This window comes from Lepeophtheirus salmonis, chromosome 12 (assembly GCF_016086655.4).
Source record: "Lepeophtheirus salmonis chromosome 12, UVic_Lsal_1.4, whole genome shotgun sequence".
Taxonomy (NCBI): Eukaryota; Metazoa; Arthropoda; class Copepoda; order Siphonostomatoida; family Caligidae; genus Lepeophtheirus; species Lepeophtheirus salmonis.
The window spans coordinates 8,918,679-8,945,966 of record NC_052142.2 but is presented as its reverse complement, the minus strand read 5'-3'; the positions used below and the strand labels follow the sequence as shown (position 1 = coordinate 8,945,966).

The 27,288-nt window shown below is 33.1% G+C and overlaps 1 protein-coding gene and 2 long non-coding RNA genes across 6 annotated transcripts in view; 2 read left to right on the top strand and 1 right to left on the bottom strand.

Annotated features, from left to right (window-relative positions):
• Positions 1–203: 203 nt before the first annotated feature.
• LOC121126677 (uncharacterized) lies at positions 204–2,393 on the bottom strand. Its single transcript, XR_005867079.2, has 2 exons — positions 1,810–2,393; positions 204–1,690 (listed from the first exon to the last, which is right to left on the bottom strand). It is a non-coding gene; the product is annotated as an uncharacterized lncRNA (long non-coding RNA).
• Positions 2,394–2,454: 61 nt separating this feature from the next.
• LOC121126676 (serine/threonine-protein kinase tousled-like 2) overlaps positions 2,455–27,288 on the top strand; it is a 45,914-nt gene continuing 21,080 nt past the window's right edge. For 3 of the 4 annotated variants that reach the window (XR_005867074.2, XM_040721974.2, XM_040721975.2), the window contains exons 1-7: positions 2,456–2,741; positions 2,796–3,248; positions 3,313–3,385; positions 12,305–12,718; positions 12,768–13,575; positions 20,587–20,668; positions 20,724–20,963. Coding sequence is in view for 3 of the 4 variants with exons in the window: in XM_040721974.2 (XP_040577908.1) it covers positions 2,658–2,741; positions 2,796–3,248; positions 3,313–3,385; positions 12,305–12,718; positions 12,768–13,575; positions 20,587–20,668; positions 20,724–20,963 (2,154 nt within the window). In the remaining variant the exon portion in view is untranslated. Of the gene's footprint in view, positions 2,742–2,795; positions 3,249–3,312; positions 3,386–12,304; positions 12,719–12,767; positions 13,576–20,586; positions 20,669–20,723; positions 20,964–27,288 lie in introns of all 4 variants that reach the window. The other variant, XM_071892008.1, reaches the window with a different exon arrangement.
• Positions 23,493–24,659, top strand: LOC121126678 (uncharacterized). The gene is made up of 3 exons (XR_011782497.1): positions 23,493–23,622; positions 24,385–24,454; positions 24,522–24,659. It is a non-coding gene; the product is annotated as an uncharacterized lncRNA (long non-coding RNA).

The following is a 27,288-nucleotide window of genomic DNA, read 5'->3' as shown; positions in this document are numbered from 1 at the left end:
CCCTGTCAAGTAATGTATACTGTAATTACATGATACAAGTTTCAGTAACAGTTTGGTTTTTGTAAATAAGTAAATTTGAATTTCAAAAGAAAATCAACTCAAATATGTGGAGAAAAAAATTATCTTTTTAAACTCTAAATTTTCCCTTAGGGTAAATTCATACCTAATTTGGATCTCGCTATTTAAGATAAAAGAAATTCATGAAACATTACAAACATTTATTTCCAAATATCAATATACAATAAATATAATATGCATAAATATTTTGAAAAAATACAATTTAAATTAGAATTTTTGTAAATTGACTAGTCTATAGGAGTAACTTCAAATCTGGGATAAAAACACTCTAATTTATTACGAATTTCATCAGAAATAAAATAAGAAATAATAAGCTAGGGTAAGTTGACCAGGTTTTTGCAAGTACGTTCAGTGGTCTTTATTTTTTTTTTTTTCTCCCACAAATTTATTAAAAAAATAATTGATGAATATATGTAGCCTATTCAAATCAATATCACCATAAAGATTTTCGTACTATAAGTATATAATGTCTCTGTACAGATGTAAAAAATGCTTAACTTGCCCCATGATAGAGGTAAGTTGACAACTATGTTTGGGTAATATGATCATTTCTAAAAAAAAAAACATATAACTAGTCACATAGTAATAAATAAATAATTTTAAAATGATGAATGCTTTTGCTATTTTAATCTCTAACTATTGGATAGGATTAATCAGTTAATGTTCCATAGTTCCAAATAACGCGAAAAAGTGAGCTAATTCATTAACAACACAAGGAAAATGAAGTTTTACTAAAATGTCTTGTTTCTGGAACGTAACCTTGTCGTTATTGTCTAGGATAAAATATTGTTTGTCTGTTATACGGCTAAAAATCTTTCGAAGTTGATTAAGTTATCGCACCTCTGCCATGTTTAAACTCTGCCTTCGGTGTGCTAAAATTCCATATTTTACATGCAAGCTAATGTAATAATGCCATGAGCAAATGGATATAGTATTTTAAATATATTTATGTTTGATATAAACACGAGCACATACGAAGTACCTAACCTAAAGTTCACTGATTTTACTTACAATTGATGCGTTCAGTCACTTCGAACAATTTGTAAACATAAAGAGAGAGGCCAAAGGAATTAAAACTATATGATAATATCATGGATAAACAACTCCCTGGAGGAGTCAGCTAAAAAAATATATAAAGGAAGCGAGTAAAGACAGGGTGATCATCTTATCCCACTCCTCAACTTACCCTAGTCTCTCCTGTCTCATGATCCTGGGAGAGATGAAATACAAATTAGATTTGATGTTTGTTACCTGTATTACAGATTTCGAGTCAAAATCATAGGATCCTATTATAAGTCTAAATAATTTAGGCAACATGAAAACTAATGTTAAGAGTAGTCCTTGTTGAAAGGTGAATAGTAGTAAACAGAATTGGGAAAAAATCCTTATATTGTAAGCCCAAGTTAAGTCTCAAGTGTTTATTCACAAGTCCAAGTTATATGAGACATCAAATCTCAAGTATAGTGGCCACCTAAAACTTGATAGACATCTTTTTAAAAAGGGTTACTGAGTCCAATCTTTCGACTTTGTGAAGAAGTTGAGGAAACACTATTTCATATTACCCATGGCTGTGGTCGTAAAATGCAGGAAATGACTGAACTTGCTATGGATTCTGTGGGGGAAAAAAATAAGGTCAATGGAGGAGCAACTTTTGAGTATTTATAATTTGTTGTATAATTATGATATATTTTATAATAATAAAGTTAGAAACTCATATAGATTAACCTCTACCGGCTGATATCGGATTTATTTCCGTTGTGTTATATCTAGGAGCTAAATAAACAAGTCTAACTCCTTGAATATTTTTATCGATTCCTCAGATTTCTTTTGAGCCATTTTAAGTCTATAATTATAATATAGTTTCTATAGAGGGTAGGCTTTTATTGAGTTCAGTATAAACCAGCTATTGAGTCCAAGTCTATTCCCGAGTCTTTGATTGTGAGATCAAGTCAAGAGGAAAGTATTCTAAATACGAACTTAAGTTCAAGTTGAGTACAAGTCATCACTTTTGGTATTCAATGAATTTACAACATAATTAAAAGACGCAAATTCACAAAACTGACCCATGGAGTTTGAGTTTTATAAGTTAAACTTCACAACACTCAGATATTAGAAGACTGTTGTTGATAGTCCTCGCATATCAATTTAGGAGTAGGAAATTCCATAGCTTAATTTTTATTTAGCGGGATATTTTCGTAATAATTAGGCTTAATTACCGGGTTTTACAGAGGACTAATTGAAATATTTCTATGATAGAAGTTGTAGAATAATGAGCAATGAATGTTTAACTGTTTTTCATTTTTAGGAAAAGACTCTAAATGTCTTCCTTGTTTTCATCTCCTATATTTAGCTATGAATGGGAGAGAAGAGGGGAAAAAAGAGAAGGAAGAGGGAGGAAGAAGAAGAAGGAGGAGGAGGAGGAGGAAGAAGAAGAAGAAGACCAGAAAGAAGAAGATTTGCTTATGCTATTGGGTTTCTTTGGTTTGGTATGGACTATTGAGTAGTTGGCGTTGGGAGTGGAGTTTGAATTGTGATTTGTATGTAGGGTTGAAGGTGGATGACTCATGAGTAGATGATATATGGTGATGGATGATCTTCAGGCCTCTGGGGTGGATCCACGGAAGCAAGCCCTGCTGGAAGCTCGTTTCATTGGGGGTTCCAAGGTGAGTGTTTGCTCCAATTGGATCTCATTCCTTGATTGCCTTTTGTGTTTCTAGGGCTCAACGGGTTCGAATGACGGAAACGGGAGTGGGAATGGAGATGTGGGCTTGGTGTTTTCGAACGTCAATTCTCTGCCTGAGCCCCTGAGTGGGTCCCCTGGTCTTTGTGGAATTGGGGTTGGCGCTGTGCCCAGTTTTAAACATGTGAAATTTAGTTCGGAATGTCTTGAGAGTGTAGCAGGTAGTCTGGGTACTCCAGGACCCTCTAGTGTCAAACAGGGGTCCGGGTGTACTGACTCTCTGGCTTCTTCACCTGGGATGTCGTCTTCTATGCCTCACTCTATTTCCACGCCGATTCTATCTCAACCTCTTCTCCCTTCAGGCGCAGGCCCTTCTCAACGGGGTTACTCCTCCAAATCAGACATTGTTTCTTGTATTAATCCTGTAAAGAGACCCCGGAAAATATCTGGTGCTTTAGTAATCTCCAAAAAATCTGCTACTGGTAGTGAGGTAAGTTCATTCTAATTAGCTAAACTTATGCCATAAATATTTTCATTTAATATTCCATTTGAAGCTAAATTCTAATGGGCCTACAGTACCAATTGGTTCCAATTTCGTTCAGAACCAAGATTCAAATATGAGTACAGGTAAGATTTTGTTAATCTAATTATCCGTATATGCGTGGTTTTCCAACTTCTTATAATCCTTATGATTTCGATTGTATTTTAGCATGAATTAGTTAGATTAGTTATTTCTTTTTATGATCTAGATGAGCTTCTAAAGTTAAAGAAACAATTTTTGTTGGAAATTACGTCTGCTTTTCGTTCGTTCTTCACTTAAAAAGGATGAAGTTAGGGGTATCGGGTTGTATCTTATAAGTATTAATGGGCAGAATATGTATATAGAATAACGAAATAATCTTGATCTGAGGTACTCCAATACAAATCTCTGAGACTCGGTTACACAATCTCAATTTAAATTGTTCTAATGACGTCAATACATTTATGCGGTCTTGAATTTAAGCTCGGCTTCACTTTAAGTAGAATTGGTGCAATGGGTCATAAGTTGTTGTTTTTTTTCACGAAGAAATGATCCATTAATTCAAATCGATATAATGTACATACAAAGCTGTGATTTTATGAAAGTTCGAGAACTATTGGAAACTTTTTACCAACTAAAACAACCAACCTTAATACAAATGGTTCCCAATTTAACTTTGTATCTTTCGCTCATTTTTTATTTCCAGAAGTTTACTTACCCTATTAAAATCCTAGGGTTCCAAAAACTGAAAAAACTATTTTATTATAATTTCGTTTAAATACTCTGATGTATATAGCTCATTCCATGGTAAATTTAAACTTTTTCTATTATTCCATCCGATTTGAATTAAATTTGGTATCTCGAATAACCTATTATTGGAAAACTCTTAAATAAAATTTGAGACCTATAACTCAATCCAACTTTGAGTTCTGAGCTCTTTTTCATGATGAATTTGATCGAAACTCGTCTTGACAACCTTTGTGTTTTGAATTGTATTTTGTAAACTACTCATCTTATACATCTCATTTAATACATCACTTGATAGCTATTGAGTTATACAACAAAATCTTTAACACATTTTTATATTATTCTGTCATGAAAAAGTAAATCTTGTGATTTTCAACCAATTCACGGGTAATATTTATTCTCATAAATAGTTATTGATAAAATTTATTTATCACCCAAAACCAATAAATTGAATTAATGTAACGAAACCTTAGAAATAATGAAACTAAGGTCCCATTTTAATAACTAAATAATTAATGCTGTATATTTGAAGTTTGACGATACAACATAGACATTACTCATTTAGAAACCATTAAATGTGAAATATGTGAACAAATTAAACCTCTCATATCGGTTATACGGCATCTTCAATCTTTAAGTTACACTGCTTAAGATACTATCTAATTTTGTTGTATATTTTGTTTTGTTTTATCAATACAACCAATGGTTAAGTTTATAATTTTTTTTTACAGAAGTGGTTCTTGCTGTGATGATATAATTTTTGAGTCTTTGCTTCTGTGTGCAATAGAGCACCATTCTCCTATGATACATTGTTTCCTTAATGATAGTTGGCCTTGATCTATCGAAGAATAGTATATGAACCTCAGTATCTTGTAGTAGTAATCAGTTCAAATATATTCATACTTGAAAAGATGGAGCACATTTCATATGGGCTGGATATTTTGTCCGTAAGACACTTTTGATATTGTAAGTCATCGTTCCTTTCGTTATTGTATACCTGATGTACAGTTGAGATCTTCTTTTCATATATTTTTTTACAGTCGACCCATTGCATTTGAAAAACATCAGGAGTTTCTTGCAACTTTTCATTCTTTTTTTCTTCCAAGCGATTGTCCAATGTTTTTAGGAGATTGTAAAAAATATTTTTCTTTGCTGTTCAGTATTTTTTCGTCAGATTTTGGTCGAACTTTCAAAAACTAATCTTAATTGTTTATAAATAAAGAATATATAACAGATTCACAAGATATTTAATGTTTGTTAGGAAATATGAAACAATTTATCCGTACATTGTTGCATGCGTCTTCTGTGTATGACATTGAGATAAATTGGGAAAATGTCAAGTTTCGAATTCATATAAATAATACCTGTTTTCTAGACCAAATTTTTATCTAAATTCAAATCTGAAGTCAGAAATACAAAATATGGAATTTTTTTTTTTAGATATACTCACTTTTGTAAAGGTATGCCTAATTTGACGAAAATAAACATATCTCTCTAGTATTTTCAAGTTCTACAAATGAATCAATTAGTCCAACACCTGCGGTTTTGAGAACCTGTAGTTGTTTTGTGTCAAATTGGACCTTGATTTACTGAGTATCAAGTAGCTGCTGGTCATGGGATTGCGTAATATCACGCGTTCAGAAACATGGATTTTTTGCTCAAAAATCGAGTTTCTGTTGCTTCGTATAAAAAACTACATCAGAAATATTAAGTACTTAATATTGGGTATCATCTTCATAATGAAGTATATCCTTGGCATAGTTGATTAACTTTTCTCGATTATCGCTCATTCCGTATTTCTGTCATGGCCTCTCGTAATGCTAAATTTTGCATAAAATTTAAAATGCGTAAATTGTAAAAAAAAGATCGGAAATATTGCACCTGCTACGAGAAAATTAAATACATCAGCCTAAAGGATACTATTTCAGGTAAAAACGATTAAATTTTAAAGCATATAGCTCCAAACATTTTTTAATGACTGACTGGATTTTTTCCACAAGTAAATAAAATTATGGAGTAGGGGTAATACTTTAATTTTTTTTGAAAAGTTCTTATTCTAGAAATAATATACATTAGTTATCAATTTGAAGCTTATTAAATTACCAATAAAATGATACGTGAATCAAGTTCGTAAGCCTTTCCTATTCGTAGATATGGGTACCTAATCCAGGCATTTATCAAAAAGTGTTAATTTTTCATTCCCGTTTGTCACTTGAGACATATTTTTTAAACTGCCATTGCACAAAAGTTATGGAAGAAACAACTGAACATACAGTTTCATTTTAGAATTTCTGGTCATTATATATCATTTTAATATAAATATATATTGTAGATTCTATAGGTCTACAAAATTGGGATTTCAAAATTTTTGTCACGCAAAAACAGTCTTTTTTTGTGAAAAAATTGGTCAGAAATTCAAATTTCTTAGCTAAACGACACAAAATGCAGGATTGAAAATTAAAAGACGTTTTTACTCTTTTTCAATGTTTATTTTTACACTAAATATTTTTTCACACTTTTGGCAGTGAAACCGAGATCAAATCTCCTACCATATCGTATGGGTAATTATATTTTTCAAAAAAAGTGATGAATAACAAAAATAATTCAAGTTGTACTTGACGCGATGAATACGAATCTGTAATTTTTTTTACCTTACCAAATCTGTTTTTGAGATTTTTTAGAATATTTTCATCCTTTTTATAGGTTTGAGCCAACTAATGAGTAAATAATAATAATAAAAAATCAATAATACTCTGGGAAATAAGTAATTTTTAAAATGCTATGCTAATTTCTAAAATACATTTATATTTTATATGTGGCTAGTAAAGGATTACCCGGCGTTGCTTGGACCAAGAGGGGAGCGGAAAATCACATTGACAATTATCAATATTATTATTTCTTAATGTTTAGATCTTTCCAGTGCGGGCAAGCATTATAATATATGTATTATTGATAGAAATACGCGAAGAAAATTGTAAAAAAACTTTCTGTACTAATTTTGCAAAAAAAAAAAAAAAACTACATCTAAGGACAATAAGAAAAGGATTTAACTTTGTTATTTCAATTTTAAAGTGAGAGGTTGAGCATAGCTTTAAGTTAGTTGCGCAACTTTAAATTCAAAACAAGTATTTACGATGGATGAGACCCGTAGGAAACCCATCATCGAATTGGCTGCGTGGGACATACGCCAGTGTAAATTAAGAAGATACTCGTGTACCTAAAGATCACAGTCTACGACGTCTGCAACCGCTGCAAGGAGGAGGGTGATATAAGAGAAAAGCCCACAGTCCCTGAGTGACAAATAACGTACTTTCAGATTCTTCGTTAGGCTCATGACTTCTATGAAGGCATCTCCTGGGACTCTGATTATGTTCTTGCCAAAACACACCAAGTAAGCCGTATAACAGTCTCCATCGCCATAAACACCGACCTAAGGATGAAATTATACCACTTCTACATTAGACATATCCTTACAGACTAAATACAGGCTGCCCAAGTAAGAAAATTGTTGAATGATTTGAAGTCCCATAGTAACCGAATAATCTTTTAATCGGATGAAAAACACTGGACTGTCGACATGTCTCCCCACCACTTGAAACCAAGTTTCCGTCCAGCATCATGATCCATCCTTGGGGGTCATTTAGAGCAATGGCAGTTTCATACCCCTCCCCCCCCCCATCTTCTTTGAGCCAAAATAGAGGGAGTACCGACGGGTATTTTGAACTCTTGTCTGACCAATTTTACCTTGGATGAAAGCTGAGGCCAATTGTTTTCGCATTCCTGTTTCAACCAGACTTGCCCCTCTCAAAAGTCCCGCAAGACTCAAAACTTGTTTAAAGAAGATAAAGTACCATTTTGGGACCTCCATACCTGGCCTTCTAACTTCTCGATATGAATCCCATGGATTACTTCTTTTAGAGGGAGTTAGAGAGAAAAGTCTCTGCTAAGGCGCACATCAGCATCGACTCCTTGAGGGCTCCCGTCATCAAGTACTGGAAGAAAGTCTCCCCTACTGACAGGGTCAATGCCTGTATATCCTTTAGGTCTCTCATCGAGCGAATGATAGGGGAAGATGGCGTACACATTGAGTGATTTTTTTCTTTTGTATTATAAATTGTTGTTAAAATTTCAAACATCTGCTTGTTTCCCTTATTGATCAGGATGTAGTTAAAGGTGATTCGGATTTACCTGAACGCCTCTGTATGTTAGGATTTGAATAAAATATATGCTATGTAAAAATGTACGCAGCATCGATACAGGGAGTTCTGTTTTTTTTAATGAGACTTAAGTACTCATTAGTTGTAACTAGAGATAAAATTTTTGTTAGATAAAAAAATGGCGGGAGGAGAAGGCAGGAGTAAGACACATGATACTACTGAATTGAGACTCTGGTTAACATCAACTGCCTGTTAAGTGGTTTTTGGGCAGAAAATGAATTTCTGCCATAAAGAGGAGAACCTTCTACAATTAAAATTTCATTAGTGTAGAGTGAATATTTTAGTTATGTTTACATTCATTTTCTTATGGATTTTTAATACAATTGACACCAAAGATAGGCAACAATGCTTAATTCAGAGGGAGACGTTAACACTACGACAACCTATTAAATAATGAACATAAAAGAAGAACGAGCACACTATTCTTCCTTTTTTTAGTTTATAAAGATAGTTTTTTCGGTTCTAGTCAATTTTTTGCCTCGAAGAGATTTTGCCACATAATATATTCACGACCTTTATATTATTTTTTGTATTATCGGTTCGAACTTTACTGTTGTATCTCGATCATATTAATTATATATCTTGTAGAAGAAGAAAATAATATCAGTAAGATTGACTTATCATTTATCAACCATTGATTAATGAATTTTATAATTAACCCCGTTCTTCTCTGATTTCGAATTTTATACATCAGTTGATCCATCATTTTTTGATATTTCAAATGCTATCCTAAAATGGAAGAGTTGTTTAAAATACCATCTAATGTTGATATAAAATACAAATATTATAGCTTTATAATTGCACCATGTTGATATGAGTTGACCAACAGGAAGGAATATCTTATCGGAAATGATCTATTTCACTACAACAGGTTGCATGATTGGGACTTGTGCTAATCCAGATATTATTAGAATTCAATGACTATTCCTATTCTATTATTTTTTTCATAATTATTTGCATTGTATATGGGAAATTCCATGCAAATGTCAACCTCATCATGAAAAAATGAAGCAGCCATTATTAATAACAAAACCTACTTAAAATGTACCTTCAAGTTCTATATTTTGAAGTACACAATACATATGTTCGCAATATTCATGCAAATACATATTTTTCTCATTACAATAAGAAGATACAAACTATAAACATTTATTTTTCAGTGAACAAAATTTAATAACTTTCACAATTGTCATTATCACAAAAAAGAAGAAAAAAAATCACTTACGAATCTATTTGTCTTCTAACCTGACTTTCATCAGCAAGAGCTGTTGTGTAAATATGTAAATCAGTAACTCATGTAACGTCCATTACGATGTTTAGGAAAAGTTGTCATAAAAAATCCATTTCGAAAGCAATGTCAGCCAAACTTTCCAAGCAAAGCTAACTTTTATAAAGGTGACATATTAGCAACACTTGTCATCCTAGTCTTATTATTTTTTTCCCCGATCGTTATGGAGATCACTTTTGTATTGTTGAGCCCCAGTCGTATGGGTGTACCTTAATTACACTGTATCACGTTAATGGTTGGAACCCACTGTTAATATGCTACTGCTCTTGTGGCTCACTGTGTAGTATTAGTTTACCAGTCCTTCTCGAAAGTTTTTTTATAATATAAATTTTTAATATACCGCTAAAAATCTCATACATTCAATATTTTTAATCTCATTTTTTTTAAACATTTTCTGTCTAATTTGGGGAGGAACCAATCAATTTCAAATTTCTTTTTTTTTACACAGTTTCATTTAAAACTGTCATTTAAATTATATTTTATATGAAAACATTTTTTTTTTTAATTTAAAGAATATTTATTCTCGAATGAAGGAAGTTGGAACCCACAAATATATTTTATCTTTTGTCAGCAGACTTTGAAATATTTATTTGTTTTTTGAAAGTCGGCCCAATCTTAAAAGAGATCATTCAGATGCTCGCTCTGAATAGATCCCCAATGGCACTTATTTATCCCAAAAATCAATTATAAGACATATGTATAATTTGAGTGTCTGGTGTTTTGTTAATTCCTAAATATAAATATTCTTTTTTTCTCATAATTTTGAATTTTGATACAAATTTTTGAAAATATCGATGTCCTTATGAAGTCAAGCTAATTTAAAAGACTAATATTTGAAATATCATTCAATAAATAATTTTCCCAGCACTTGCCGCTCATGTCTATCTAATTTTGTTAGAAGTTTCTTGCATTGGTTTCCATTATGCCTATCCCCTCTCCAATTTGTTCTAACAATATTTTTTTACCTTAACAATCTTGAAATTTGGCCCATATGTGTCCCTTGAATATATTGAGCAGAACTTTGTTGACAAGAAACATTAAAAGATGTAGCTCAGGAGGAAGTATTTTTGCAACGATTGTTGATTCTATTCTATTAATCAGTGGAAGTTTGATATTGAGATTTCGAATCTTTGTTTTGTTTTTTGATAACCTATACATTTTCGTTACAGGTCTTGTTTTCTCCCAATTTATTGACGTTTTTATAACATATGTAGCATGAGTTATTATATGAATGACTTTTAATACCTGTCAAAATATTACCAATTTTGCAATCATGTAAAGTTATTTTTTAAACTTTATAATTCCAACAAGTTCATATTTTAAAATATATATTCGGATGGTTTCCTGAAATTTGGCCATAAGAAACAAAAACTATGAAAAGGGGTTTGATTCTACTGTCTATGAATGGACTCTTCCATAGGTTGAGGAAAATTGTCTGAATTGAGGATCATTGGTATTATTAATGGAAGAGCCCCATAATCTAGTATTTAAACTTATTGAATGCCCTTTAGATTTTTGTAGAGGTGTGAAAATGGGGTTTCCGAGTTCTTTTTGGCAATAGGAGCAAAGGTTTTTACGAGAAATATATTATAAAGTTTTTTGTTGGCAATAAGTTATCAAAAAAATGGGGCATACTTCCCTTAAATTGGATGGTTGTAACACTTCTTATAAAGCATTTAAATAAAGCAAAAAATATGAAATTACTTTTCCCCTTTACTAATATGTAAAGAAGAGAGAATAATAAGGGTCACAAAACCTCTTATATTCAAACTACATGATTGGGTACGACTCGACCTTTGAGTGCCTTCCCGAATATTCTCAGAAGTTAGTCACACTACAGTGCCTCTTTTTTTGGCACATCCTGGATCATAAACGAAGTGAAAATAACTGTTCGTGTATGATATTACGCTTGTTTATCCGTCCATGAATTTTTTCCAATATGAATGATCATTCTGTATAATGATAATTGATAAAAGGGAAGACCAAAAATAAGCAATAACGACATATAAACCTAATTTATTTATATTTTAAGGTGAAATGTTCTGGGGCAAAATAGTTTAAGGGGAAGGTAGTACCTAGCACTGTATTTGTAAATATAGTAAAACCCGGTTAAGGAGTAAACGCTAAATACGGATATTTACTTATTGTGGACATTTATGAAAGCCTCGAATTAGATGTAATGGAGTATATAATTAATTCGATAAGATGGATTTATTTTATATCGTATATATATATTAGATGTTCCTTTAATTATCAGATGGAGTTGCACTGATTAAGTATAAGTAAACATATTATAATAATTACTCCATCAGACCTAGGAATTGTCATTGAAGTCCTTATACATCAAGTACAATTACCTTCTCTAGGAGTGACTGAGTGCGTTGTCCATGGTCACTCCAAACACCTATTGGTAGTTCACTTGTGGTCAGTGTTTAAGTGGGTACTACTGTATTTAAATTATACTTAACTTGTATTATGTAGTAATGATGAGTTAATCAATATTCATGTTGATATCGATTTTAAAAATAGGTAAAGTACATTTATATTTAAAAGGGAAATCAAAATTTTGATTAGGCTCATACCTATAACAAAATTTATTTTTATCTCCTAAATTTATAATTGGCGTTGAAAAATAATTTTTTTATTCCTTTTGATAATATCCTTGTATTTCAATCAAGATGCAGCATGTTGACTTTGATAATTATTGTTTAGTTAAATTTGCTCTTATTTTTTGGTTAAATTACATTTCCGTATTCATATTTGGTTTGTTTAAGGTTCTTCACACTCTGACAGTGGAAAAGAGATGGAACAGTCTCCAGAAAAAATGTCTAATCTTTCTAATCAATCAGTCCAATGCCAGTCTCGTACCCTTGTTAACAAACGCAAGCGAAAAATCAACATAGAAGCTACCACTAGCAGAAGTGCACCTGTTACAGTACCTCCTCCAGGTTCTTTGGTTTCTAATTCTCAGTCTAATTCTGTTAATCTTATAAGTCAAACGTGTTCAGATCCGAGTAATAGGAAAATAAATGATTTTTTCTATAAGCATTCCCCTGCTTCTCCCGTCAGAGGGCAGTCTGGATCTACTCGTTCATCACCATCTGAAATCATACCTGCATCTGGTACTCGAAGTCCTTTACCTACAGTGAATTCTTCATCATTTTCCCATCCTGTTTATTCTCCTCAAGGTAGTATTGATTCTTAGTTACAATTAATGTTATACTCTTATTATTGTAGGTAAATATCCTGGGCCACAAAACGAATACTTTCAATCTCCTAAACAGGTAACTAAATCAGTACAAACAGATATGTTACTTGTAGATGTACGGAACCTTGAGACTCGAAGTCAAAGCGAACTAGAATTGAAAGAAAATCGAATAGAAGAGCTATCCAGAATGAATGAAGAGATGAGGCGTCAACTTACTCAAAGTTCAAAAACTATTGAGGAACAAAAAACAACTATTAATAAGTGCTTAGATGTAGTAAAAGAGCTTTTAATCGAAAAGTCAAAGATTGAACGTAAAGAAGCTCGAGCTAAGTGCATGCATAATCGATTAAGATTAGGACAATTTGTTACTCAAAGAGTTGGTGCAAGTTTTCAAGAAAATTGGACAGATGGCTATGCATTTTTAGAATTAGCAAAGCGACAAGAGGAAATTGCTAATGAGAAAGAGGAAATTGACAGAAAACGTAAATTACTTTATAAGCGTAAGCCAACTGAAAATGGTACAGGGGGTAGAAAACGTTCAACTTCCAATTCAGGAATAAGTTCTTCAATTTGTACGAGTGGAATCCCAAGTAACGTTGGAAGTTCAACTGGTAGTTTACATAATGGAACTGCAGATGAAACTATGTTTACTAAGCCTCCCCCCAGGGACGGTATGACCATGCAAGAATATTATGAGGCAGAAGAAATTTTACGATTACGAGCTAATACTCTTAAAAAGGAAGATTCTGAAAAGCAGGCTGAAATGGAAAAATTAGAAAGATCTAGAAATCTCCATATTCGAGAATTAAAAAGAATACATAATGAAGATCAATCTAGGTAAGAGTATAATTTCTTATGTATTTTAATATTGAAATTGGTTCCCATATCGCAAAGTTTTAATTTAATTTTGTCTTCTATATTAGAAGATTCTTCATTTTATTATGTAATATTTGGAAGTACTTAAATATTTAGGCTTATATTTTATATACCGGGCCGTGCAGAATTATTTACCGATTTTTGTTCAGAACATATCGCGGACAATAATGAAATTTCGAATGACTTGAGAAACAATTTATTCATACATTTTTAGTATAATAAAATAGTTTGTGATCAAATTTAATCAATGTAGTCACCATTTGACTCAATGACACTGTTCAGGCGACGTCTGAAGCTGCCACATACTTGCTGGATGTAATCGGCGTCCATGGTGGCCCAGGCCTTGTTGACAGCAGCCTTTAAGGCATTTATGTTCTTGTGTCGTTTTTTGCAGGCCTTGGTCTCCACGTGCGCCTAGATAGAGAAGTCTAGTGGGTTCAGATCTGGGCTCTGAGGGGCCAGTAGTCCTTGGGCCAAAAGTTCATATTGTCTTTGAACCACTCCTGAGCTTTCTTGGAAGCGTGGGCGGGTGCTCCATCTTGTTGAAAACCCCAAGGAGAGTTGGCGACTATGGATTTGATCCACGGAACAACCTTGGACGCCAGAATCTTCACATAATCCTCCCCTGTTAATCTGTAGCCAGTAGGGAACCATACCGGCTTGATGACCTTCCCGTTGGAGGCCACGAGACCCAACATCATCACCGAAGCAGGGTGCTTTGTTGTTGCCACATAGCGGTGCTTATCTTGCACATCCTCACAACACGGTCATTTTGCCTGTTGAAAACAGGATCGACCGTAAAAGTTTTCTCATCTGAAAAAATGATGATGCGTCCAGATGAGCTCTTGATGTAATTCAAGATTTTCTTGACTTCTCGCTGACGTTCAGTTAGCAGAGGGCGTTCAGTACCCCTCAGGGACTTTCCTCCAGCCCTTTTCAATGCCCTTGAAACAGTTGATCTCGACGTTCCCATCTTTCTGGGCATGTCGGCAATGGACCTGTTGGGAGTCCTCTTGAACACTGCCTTTACTTGCCTTGTTGAGACAATGGGCTTCCTGCCAGCCCCAGAGGAATGCTTGAGATCACCCCCAGCCTCCAAGCGCTTGGAAACGTTGTAAATTGTCTTCAACGAGGCCCTAACCTGTTCCTTAATGTTGTTATGAGGCACTCCCGCTCGGAGGAGGGTTGCAATTTCGATCCTCTTTTTTTTACTGATTGGACATGGTCTCACGTGTGGAAGTTGTTACGCTCTCACAGGAAGGATTTTTGTTTATTTTAACAGTAAAAATACGAAACAATCAGATTGGTTGCCACAAAACCTCTTAAAAAAGTATACTTACATCATCGTTAAATAATTTTGCACGGCCCGGTATACTATATGGTAAATTCATATACATATATACCATGGTATTAGGCTCTATCTAAAATAATTTTTGATGGAGAATCAATAACTAAACAACACCATGGGTTGAGAATAATTATTAGATTGGGTAAAATTGTGATGTAGTGTCTTGGAATTTATGGTCTACTCGGAGGTTATTCTCAATAACAAATAACTATTAAATAAAATAAGAGGAATTTTTTAAAAATGTGTGAAAAATGCTTTTTTCCATCTCCTTAACTTAATAACATGGGGGCATACAGGGTGAAAATGTATAATATTGACTTTAATAAGGGATGGAGTTCATCTTTGAGTGCAAAATCCAAAACTGAGATCTGTTTTTCTCATATAGATTTGGTTTATGAAATTACCGTATGCATTCATAATAATTCAATATAATTTATTCATTCTTCACCACTAAAAACTTTCACGGCTTAAAAAAAGTCGCTCATAAATTAAATTAATTTTCTTGCAGCATTATTAGATATTATGATAAATCAATCAAATGAAGGAATCAGCTGAGTGTTATCCACTATCACTCTATCTTTCTTAGATTAAATTTTTCATTTCACTAGGACTAAATCCTGTGTGATCACGTTTAATTCTATCTAGTGTATACTTAAAGACATGAGTGCTTTCCCTGCAAAGTTTTGGTAATTCAATTCCCTGTAGCACCATTTTGAGAAGCTCATTCTAATGTCAATGATCTCGTTGGAGGTTTAAAGACTGTGGGTAAGAACATTGTTATAATTATAAATGCAAACATGAATGGTTTCTTATATAGAAACTCTCGTCAGTTATAATTATCTGCAAATAACCTGAAGTAAGTTCACAAGACACCTTTTTTTAATTTTTATACGTACATTTCTTACATGTTTTCCTACCATTTTGTCTGGCAAACAATGGAAAAATTCACAATGTTAATCCAAAACAAAAACAAATTAAAATTTTAGTAATTTCAAAATATTTACCCTCTCCCCCCTAAAATTGACACTATTTGAGCCGAATGACAATTTTTTGGAAATTAAAATATGGACACACACCCTAGTAGCTATATGATAATTATAAATTATCAATAAGTGCCCCCAAATCAAAATTATTAATTTCTATCTCCTTGATAAAAGATTCATTCAAAGAAAATACATCTCATATAATCGGAGTATGCTTCCGAGTACATCTCCTTCAGTTAAAATTGATATTTCATTATCAGCCCTACAGGGACCCAACGATTGAATCTTGGAAAATATCTTCGAAAACTTCAGATTTTTTGCTTCGAAATTTCCCCTGTTTTGAGCCTTTTTTTTTTTTTTTGTTTAAGAGAGTTGGATAATCTTCGTCACTATCATCCTCAGTTTATCATGTTTATGTTATATTGATATTATTATTCGTGGGTTGGACTTAAGTCCTTGAGGGTATTGCTCTATGAATAAACATATAACTCAGTGAAAGATAGGTTTCCTTCTTATGTTTTTAAGTTTCGACTCAATTAAAAACAAAACAAACGAGAACTAGTAAAATAGAGCAACAAAGGAGTGAAATTTTTAAGCTTCTCTCACGTGACATGTCCCTGATGGCCATATCCAAGGAGATCGAGTGCTGCTTCAGTGAGACATGTCTTCAGAACAAAAAATCTACCCAGAACCTTAGTCATGGGCGTTGTCGCTTGCATTGGCAAAAATTTTCCTCCCATTTTTGTGTGGAGAGGAAGGAAAAGTTCAATGAAGATGCTTACATCGAACTTCTGGATAAGAAAGTGCTACCTTTGGCAGATATAAGTTCGGGTGCAACTTTGTTTTCACTCAAGACAGAGCTCCGTGTCATCGCGACGCTAAGACTCAGACCTTCCTAAGGGACAACTTTCAGGACTTTTTGGACGTTAACATGTGATCCCTTCTCTACAGACGCGAACCCCTTGGACTCCTCTTACTAGGCACGTCTGAAGAAGAGGATGCGTACTACTCCTCACAGAAGTACTAGTACCTAGAAGCTTCCATCAAGAAGGAGTGGACCAAGCACTTATCTTATAATATAGTCAAGGCCTGCTAGGTATTTAGGCTTCGTATTGATGTAATTATTAGAGCTGAGGCTTGAATATTAAATAAAAGTTGTGCTGAGCACTAATCTTAGATGGTTTGGTTAAATTAATGACATCACAAAGCCTCTTCTTCAAATTTTGTTCTCGAAAAAATGAACAAAATTATGTGTACCATTATATAAGATCAACCCTGTATTTAAGAAGTAAGGAGTAAATATAAAACATTGTTCAATGCTTAACTTGTATATTGACGTATGTCATACAAAATCTGAACGATATTCTAGATCCACTTTAAAATTTCGTTCCGATTTAGATAATATCCTAAAATGGTCATTCTACACCAGAGCAAAGGTCGTTTAAGTCGGTTTGATTTTGACAAAAACATAAGTGTATTGTTTGAGAAAGTTGAATGCAGACTTGATTCTACGAGGAGGATCTGATATCAATCGTGAAGGTGTATGCTTGAAATTTTTGTTTCGGCCATTTGGAGTTGAAGTAGACTCCACAAAAGATAGCTGAAGACGTGTTGCTGATCCCAAAAGATGCTGAATAGGAGAGGAAGTGCCAGGGATTGAAGCCACAGACACTTTAAGTCCAAGGAGGACGAAAGTTAGTGGTTGTAACCTCAATTCTCCTTCCTGTTGCATACTGGACGAGATGGCAGTTTTTATTGCTTGATGGAATCTTTCAATTATGCCATTCGACTCAGGAGGGTAAGAAATTGTAAACTGGGTTATTGCACCGAATAGTTGTTTGAATCGTTACCATAATGTCCATGTGAATTTGGCCCCTCCGTCCGATTCTATTGATTCGGGTACAACAAACCTTGAACCCCAGCCAGAAAAGAAGGTACTAACTATACCTTCGGCTTTCGTATCTACCTTTGCAGGGCCTCATTCCATCTACTTGCTCTGTTGAGGACGTTCAGGAGAAATTGATAACTTTTTTTTCGGGGGGAAGAAGTAGTCCTAGCACACCAACACGGATGCCACCCAATGTACTAGGATTCTTCTCAAAGGGAGTTGATACTGATGGTCTAGGATGATTAGTGTTTTATTCATTTTGCATACGAGGCCAGCTTCAACTAAGTCTTCTATCGTTTTTCAAATTTGTCTATGCGAAAGACTTAGCTATATCTCACAGTGTTGACTTAAAAGCGGAATGTGAAAGATCATAGCAGTGTAATAATCCTTCTAAAGTTACTGTCAGATACCGAAGTTACTCGTTGCAAAGTCCGTTCCCACGCAGTGTTTTGATTTAAATTCTAAGTTTCGAAGATTGGAAGTTGTTTGGTATCAAGCGATGTACTTCAAGAGTGAAAATTATTCAGTTCCAGCTGGTGCCAGGAGCCGGCAACGGTGTCTGCGATGAATTTGTGGACCCTCCTAAAATGAAATTGAGATATAAATGAAAATGATCTTAATTGTTTGGAGGTTCAAAAAGGGGTCTTAGATTCTAGGTCTGAAGTTAAAGGTTTGTATTCTGAGAATGTTGTGAATTCCACTTACTCTAATGCCCAACAAAAGTGAGATAATGCTTCCCTGAAAGCAAGGAGATCCCTATCAAAATCTGAATTTACTGTCTCAAGGTGAGGGATCTCGACCAAAAAGTCAGAGGGACTCAAGTGTTTTCACACCATTTCTCAAGGAAAGCGTCCAATCCAGATAAGAACGTATCAGTTGTAAGTGCCAACGGTGCAATCTACTGTCTAAAAGCCAAAAGGGCTTGATGTTCCATCCATAAGTTTTTCTATTATCCCTCTAAGACATTTCCACTTCTGGGCCTTTTTGGATGTCTGTGCGGGGGCACCATCCTGCTTTAACACCAAGTTCATGTCCGGGCAGTTGGTTTGGACCCATGGTAGCAACTTTTCCTCCAAGGCCTGTACGTAGTCGGCCCCTGTGAGACTGTACCCGACTGGAAAACAGATGAGTGTAATTCCGGAGAGACTCATTAAACTCCCCACAGGAATTTACTTGTCATTTACGTGGTTTCGCACGGGGTCCACTGTCCATGTCTTTTCATCACTGCCACTGTCGCAAATACAAGCAAAATGGAGGAAACGCGTCAATGAAATTCAAGTCAAGGACTTTGTACTTATCTTAGCTATGAATGGACGTTAGCTCCTGTTATGGAAATAGTTGTGGGTCCAGATGGTGCTTTGTGATTATTTTTGCTTATATTTCCTATTAATAGTTAACTTTATTTTTTAGTTTACTTTATTCATTTCGCTATACACTTCCAATTACTCGAAACTATTTTAACCTGATAGTAAATCGAAAACTTTACTCTTTTTATCTACTTTGTTTCATTCAAGAGGAGTAAGGTTCTTAACATTGTTAGTGGTATAGTTTCTGTCAAAGTGGTGTCTTTTAACAGTTAGGCTGTTATTTGTCTTTTGGGAAGTTCAAGTACTTATTAGGTGTTAATGTTCTTGTTCGTAATTGCAGACTAGGCATGTGCCTATCTTCCAATTCAATGAGGGAGGAAAATAATATCCGTAAAATTAATAATATTATTTTTACTGTACACTTTATATTAAACTCCTTTGCTGTAAGAACGATTGAAAACTGAGGCTTTGGTTTTTAGAGTGGTCTATATTTATACTTAGGTGTTGATATTGAGATTTAAGGGTCTATGTTAGCAAAATGAAATTTTGTGGCTTTTACAATATGGAAATGGGGGCCTACATATATGGGCAGATCACTATAGATTGTAATTGATAGTTGTTTATCTTTATATGTCTTGGAAAGGAGCTTTAGTCTTAAAATCGACCACAGTTCTATGGCAAAGAAAAAAAGTTTGGCAATCACTAGTCTAGACTATTTAACATTTTTCCATGTGGAAAATTTCTTGACGTTTCCTGTTTCAAGTTTTAGCAATAAATTCTGCCAAAAATGGATAGAGAGGCATTCTACTTTTAAGTAACAAAATCATAATCATAGAAAATATTATTCTTAGTGTGAAAATCACTAATGCTTTCCAGAAGACTTATCTGCAATGACCTTATAAATTTTTCTGTTTATTGTTCTTGGCATTATTTAAATATAATAAAAAAAAAGTATGCCTTCAACAAAATTAATTCAAAGAATTCTTTGAGAAGCAGTGCTAAATCATGTGAAAAGATTTCATATATATCAAATCCTTTGCCCTAGTTTCCATGAGACTATGTTTTTTTTCTTCAATTATTTATGGTATAGATAATTTATATTTCGTTGAAATGCTTATTATAACTCGATACGGAATTTGCACCCCTTAATTAGATGATATTTAATTGCAAATGGGTTATTGATTTTACAAAATATTATCTTATAATTTTTCATTCAGATTTGATCAAAAACTAATTTTAAAGATTGACTATTTTTTCAATTATTATTTACGTACAGTTGATGTGTCAAATAATTAACCTAGTGGGCGTTATAGAATTAAAAGTAAGAAAATAGTTAGTCCTCATATTTTATTGATGTTAATGGTTAACAGAGTCATTAGTGCAAATATGTATTTTCATAATTTCAAAAGTTATTCATTAAATGGTCATGATTATGTTTAATTTCAGATACAATAACCACCCTTTACTTAATGAGCGTTATCTTTTATTGATGCTTTTGGGAAAAGGAGGATTTTCAGAGGTTCATAAGGTTTATTCAAATATATTTTTTATATAGTTCTATCATAAAGGTTACTTTCTTTTAGGGATTCGACACTAAGGAACAACGATATGTTGCTTGCAAAATTCATCAACTTAATAAAGATTGGAAAGATGATAAGAAAGCCAATTATATTAAACATGCCCTTAGAGAATACAATATACATAAGAATCTTCAACATCCTCGAATAGTGAATCTATTCGACGTGTTTGAAATTGATCCTAATTCATTCTGTACTGTGTTAGAATATTGTGATGGCCACGACTTGGATTTCTATTTGAAACAGGTAAACCCATTATATTTTTTTTAGGAAACTGTTTTCATTTTTGACATCTTCTATTTATTTGTTAAATTTTTATAAGTTTGTCGTATGAACTGTTTGTATTTTATGTTCCAAAGCTTTTATTGTCATTCTTGGGTAGCGAACTTCTAGTATAAAGTAACGAGGAGTATGTATGCTCCTGAGAGATGGAGAGTATCACAGAAGACTTATAAAAGAGTCCTTGTTAAGATTAAGAGTATAATTAAGGATAGACATTAGGATAATTTCTGCCTATATTCTCGTAAAATAGTGTGTATTTTATTTATTTCCTTCTCATGGCTGCTTGCAGCTAATCTAATCAAATTTCATGACGGCTAAGAACCTTTTTGGATCATTAAAACAGAAGTATATAATCTTAAACGTATGAATTATGTTTTTTGGCCACAAATTGAGAAGATAACTATAAACTTTCAGAAGATAAGTGTAAACTTTGCCCCACAAACATCAATGCCCTGAGCGCATAGTCAATGATATCCAAGCTACATACCAGTACTTCCAAAAAGATTAAAGTCTGTTCGTGTAACCTATATGGAGCCTATATTGAGTGAAAAATATTCATTGTAGCTTAATTAATGTGTGTCTCGTGTTCTACAAGTGTGATTGGATTACGCTACCTGGTGTTGAATTTTGTACTAAAAAAACTTCATGACAGTTTTGTGAATGTTTGACTAACTATTGGATGAGTATAAAATAGATTTTTTGTGATTATACCAGTGTCTGTATTGATTGTATATCTTGTATACAAGACATATCGATATAATATAACTTTTAAAATAATATATCTCGTATTTATAAAATTGTGCTACCGCAAGTACAAATTTCAAAACTCTGCATATGTCCTACGCATTTTAAGATATTTTTTTAGTAATTTGGCAACAAATTTATTGTATTTATATATAAAATTGATCCTAAACAGTGTATAAAAACGAAATCTGGCACTTTAATCCATATATTTTTAATTAACATAAAAATATTTTTTTAGGATTGATTGAAAAAACAAAAACAGAGCAGCAGATAAAATAATTGAGATTGGCTTCAATAACTGCCTCGATTCGAATCATGAACCGTGTGCAGGCCTTGGAAACTAGAACCCAATCTAATTTCTTGCATTCCAGGACGATGGAGTCGATCATGGACTTCGTGGTGGTGTGAGGACTAATGTTAATCTTTGACTCAAGGTAGCTTCAGACAAAATAATCCATCAGATTAAGGTGGGGGGTTGGATGGAAGTCGTACCAGTATTCCTGGACCTCCAAGTAGACTCCAGTGTTGATCCCTAGCCTTTTTCAAAGATGTGCGGTAGCATGACATCCCTCTCGTTTGAGACTCCTCCGGACACCATGGCAGTAGCTGGGAACTTTGTTTTCATAACTTTAGGTATCCAGCAATGGTTTTGAGCATTATGAACCTGACCAAAAAAAAAAAAAAAAAAAAATTCATCAGAGATGAACCTGAGTATCTCTGCTGCCTTGGGATTATTGAGCTTGTTGTATAGATTAATCGCCTGGACCAGCTAGTATCAATCATCTCCTGCATCTTGTTTATGAACTCCTTTTTCCAGACGCCTGTACTCTGGCACTTCACTTGTGATCACTCCCCTGGGATCCCTGGTTTCCACAAGGTCCTTTCTCAACTCTGCAACACTTCTCCTCTAAATTCCTGTCATCTTTGAGACCTCAGTGTTACTTATATCCAGATCTTTGCATGCCAAAATCATCTCAACGTTCTGCCTTGGAAGATGTAATAGGCTTGAAATCTTCTGTTGTTGACTTCATGGCGCTGTTTTTGTTAAAAATTGAAAAGTTTATATTTATAATTCATTAGAAAAGAAGCATTGTACAATTTTGTCATCATATATGCCGGAAATCTGAAGTGCTGGACTTCACTTATGTACCCCCCTCCCCCTACATTTATATTACAGTGAATATACATATACAAAAATAAACATAAGCAGAGAGGCATTCCATGTCAAGTATGGTATAAATATGTCACTCATGTGTCATAATTGGATAGTTCATCACTGTATCTTAAGTTTATTTTTACTAATACGAATAATCTAGTTTCAGGTCGAAGGGATGACTTTTACAGGTTTTATTGACACTGGAATTTGTCAGAAGATTATACGTCTTCGAAACTTTGAGGTGTGATTTTTTTTCTCCCTCTCGTTCAATTTTTTTTTTAAATTGATATTAATTTGTCCTAACCAGATTTAATTTTCAAATTATATACTAATGTTATGTTAAAGACAATTTATGTTGGTTTTATTCGTGATCTTACCCTTTAAATTTTAATAATAAACTTGCTAGATTATATCTATATATTAAATGCGAATGTTTGTGTGTGGCTGGGTGTCTGGGAAACACAGCCAAACCAATGAATGGCCATGTTTCTATATTTTCTTCAATGAAAGTCATATTTAACTCTAATAGATCTGTGGTAAACCAAGAGTTCTCATTGACTTAATTATCTATTGTTGTATTGTACTTTATCTTTGGAAAAAAAGATTTTCCACGGCCAGACCCATATCGGTTTATTGGAGCGCACGGCAACTTTTCATGCAAGTTCTTAAGGGACAAATAATGGATCTGATAATATATTTTTTTTTGTCTTCAAGGCATTTATGGTATGTATGTTCTGTTTACGTATATTTTCTTTTTCATTCTTAATTAATACTTTTAAAAATTTATATTATAACTAGGATGTAACTTTATTATATATTTTATTACGAATTGTTTTACTATGCACATACTAAAAGAAATTCGTATATCCTCATCCTTCCCTTTATTACGAATTATTTTGTTATGCACATAGTAATATAAATTAAGACAAACTTGCTAATCTGCAGACAAACGGACAAACCCCTACTTCAATATTACATATTGATACTGTGATATTTTTTCACAAAATAATAGTATTATTAATTATTATAATATTTAAAATAAATATATATTATTTATTTAAATTTATTAGTATAAATATAATATCTTATATTTATACATAAGACAATATAAAAAAATTGTATTGCTCATTATTATAATTAATATATTAATAATACTATTCCTTTGTGAAAAATATCACAAATCAATATTATTATATAAATTTATATGAATATATTCATAAGTATTAATTCAGATTTTTAAAAAAATTACGTTTATTCAAAATTAAGATGAATAATAAAAATATTATTTATATATTTAATCATTTTTAAATTAATTATTGTATTGATAATTGTATTTATTCTTACTTGATTTATAGTGGGTTTTTTTTGGTTTTTTTCAATTAACACTCACCTTAATTTAGTTAATATTCACATTTCTTATGATAACATTATATTTGTTTTTCAATAAATATTTTATTAATAATTTATCTCTATCAACTTTCTTAGTTCTTATAGGAGTAAAGGATAATGCCATAAAAGATCTGACTGACGTATTCTTGAGCAAATTATCCACGAGGTTAGAAGTCACTGTCACAGACTTATATTTTAGGGTATATGCATAATTAATGGTAATTCTATTAAAGGAGATGAGATCCACGGTTCCCTTATGTCAAACATTAGAAAATCATTGAAAAAGATAAGGTCCTTTAATGTCAAGTTCGGGACAGGCGTATGGCTTTAATTAAATGGACCTATGGGTGGACTAAAACCATATATCTGGATACTGCGGGGAAAATACTACTACTGTAAACACTCGTGTTGAATGATATTACTATATCCGATCCTTATTTTAATTTCCGCTACTAAAGCTATCGTTCATAAAAAAAATTCTAGAGGATACTTCGATTTTACCTTTTCCCACCACTCAAACAATATTGAAAGATTTCCATGTTCCTTCAGAATTAGGACTAATAAAAATGAAATATTTTATACTCAACAAGAGATGTTCAATTTTTGAAATATACTGGGATGATGGCGGAATGACAATTCATCCTAGAATATAACCAGACCAAATTAAGCTTTATACTGGAGTAGTTCTCTATCCATCTGTATATAACAATAAATATATTCAGGGGTTGAGACTATAACGGGATCCATTCACTTTCAAATTCAGATATTAGAGATATTTTTTAAAGTTAAATATTGAATATTTTTCTATAATATTATAAACAAATAGTATTCCTCATCACTATGTATGTTTAATATGTTGTAAGATTATAAAGAAGAGTTTTGGTTTTCATAATTTTTCATCCTAAAAATATAAATATGTCAATTTCAGAACAAGATACAGAACCAATATAGACACTGGTATAATTATAAAAAATCTCTTTTATATAAATTTTATTTATCCTACTTTTAATTTAGTTATTGTTTTAAGGGTGAAAAATGACTTTCAAGGATAATAGTATAATATTATAATCCTAAATATTTCAAAATTTGGACGACTAGGAGAAAACTGAGTTCAATTTGGGATTTTTCAAATATAGGTTTCTTATTTTGCTTGAAATCTTTTCTACAAAATACCCACCCCACAATTGTTGCACTGTGTAATCCACGAATCAATCTGTTATTTCGGCGGCTTTGGACCTGATTCAATGTAAAGATGTTCTTGCTCTAGAAAATTTCAATGCCCATATGATCGGAGTCGTTGTCTCTTTTGCTTGCTGTTAACTTATTTTCGTCTTATCCCAAAATATCTAAATTTATAAGATAAAGGAAAACCTAACTTGTCATATCTTTTTTTTTTTTTTTTGCATCCCTCAGATATACTAGAATTAAATAAAACTGGGTAGAAAAGATCACAACTAATTTTCCTTTTCAAATTTATAAAATTAGTTTTTTGATTAAACGGATTATGGATGAAAATTCCCCAGTCTTCTCGTCCACGAAAATGTATTCCTTTCCAAACGTTATAAATTGAAGGAAGTTGTTGATAAATACCATCAAACGTGCTAATTGGAGCAATTCCTACTTTATTTGGGCATGTTAAAAAAAACAAAAATTAACATGGTAATTGCAGCTTAGCTATCGTGAACCATGGTATCGAGTGTACCATATTCTCAGGGGTGAAAAGATAATAAAATAAGGGGAATAATTGAGGACAGTCTTGTGTGTATGTTTCAAGAAAGGCATCAAGACGCCTATCGAAATTTTGAGGCTCGGCTCGACCAACGCAGAAGCCGTGTGGAAGACGTTGAATATATCATGGCTCAAAAGGTTTTGAAAATATAACTGTTTCTGGGGTGATAGAATTCGATTTGTATTTCACTGCGGTTACGTTGGAAGTTTTCAAAGCCGTGAATAGATCTAGACAGTACTGGACGGAGATATCCTCATCATGGAGATCAATTATGGACTACGTGCTGCTACTTTTGGGGTCCGGTGAGCCCATCAACTTAAACACTCGTCTGAGAAGTCGTGATTTGCAATTCAAAAACCAAGGGATAACTTTAGTTGGTCAGCTCCATTCAAAAAGCAACGTTGTAAGCAATTTCATACTTTCGCCAAAGGCCAAAACACTGTTCAGGATCCAAAAAGCGGATAAGAACCGTTTACGCCCTCCAACTACGGCATATATTGCACAAGAAACATTATTTAGTAAATTCATAAGAGAAACCTTTTCTGTGGAACACCCTTCCGCTCTTTATCGTAGGAGAATGAAGTGGCTAGACCTACAAAGCCTATAAACATTAAAAAAGTAGACTCATTCGTAATTCTCAAAAAACCTTGAACGATTCATAACAGAAGTGGCTTAGGTATAAGTTGGCAACATTCTCACTTTTTACTTGTAAACCGAAACTTCGGAACTGTTCATATGGCCTCAAATCAAATGCTTTGATCCGTAGTCCTCAAACATCCATATTTTTTCCAATTCTTCGCATAACATCTTTGTAACCTGTTTGACAGTTTCCTCTTGCCCTTTGACATTAGTACGATGTCTACTGGCCCCTTTTGAATGTATGATAACCTTTTTAGGTTACTCTCCGCTTTTCATGCGTTATTTAATCTACTGGATGTTCTGGACATTTACCTGGACGATGTCTGCAATTTCCCTACAATCCAATTTACTGTCCATTGGCTTTGTAGTCTTTGCATAGACGTCTTTACTCCAGCTGAAACATATGGTATACCCTTAATATCTTATAACCTAAGCATTTCAGTTGTACCAACAACTTTTAGATTTCAATAAAATGTATAATAAATTTTGCAAGCAAAAAAGGTAAGGTATGATAACCTACACTTTAAAGGCTATTTTTCATTTTTTTATTTAATGGCATATGACCATAAAATTGATATGTTTTAAGCCAACAGTCTATAAAAAAACGAATACATTCATTTATTTCATGTCTA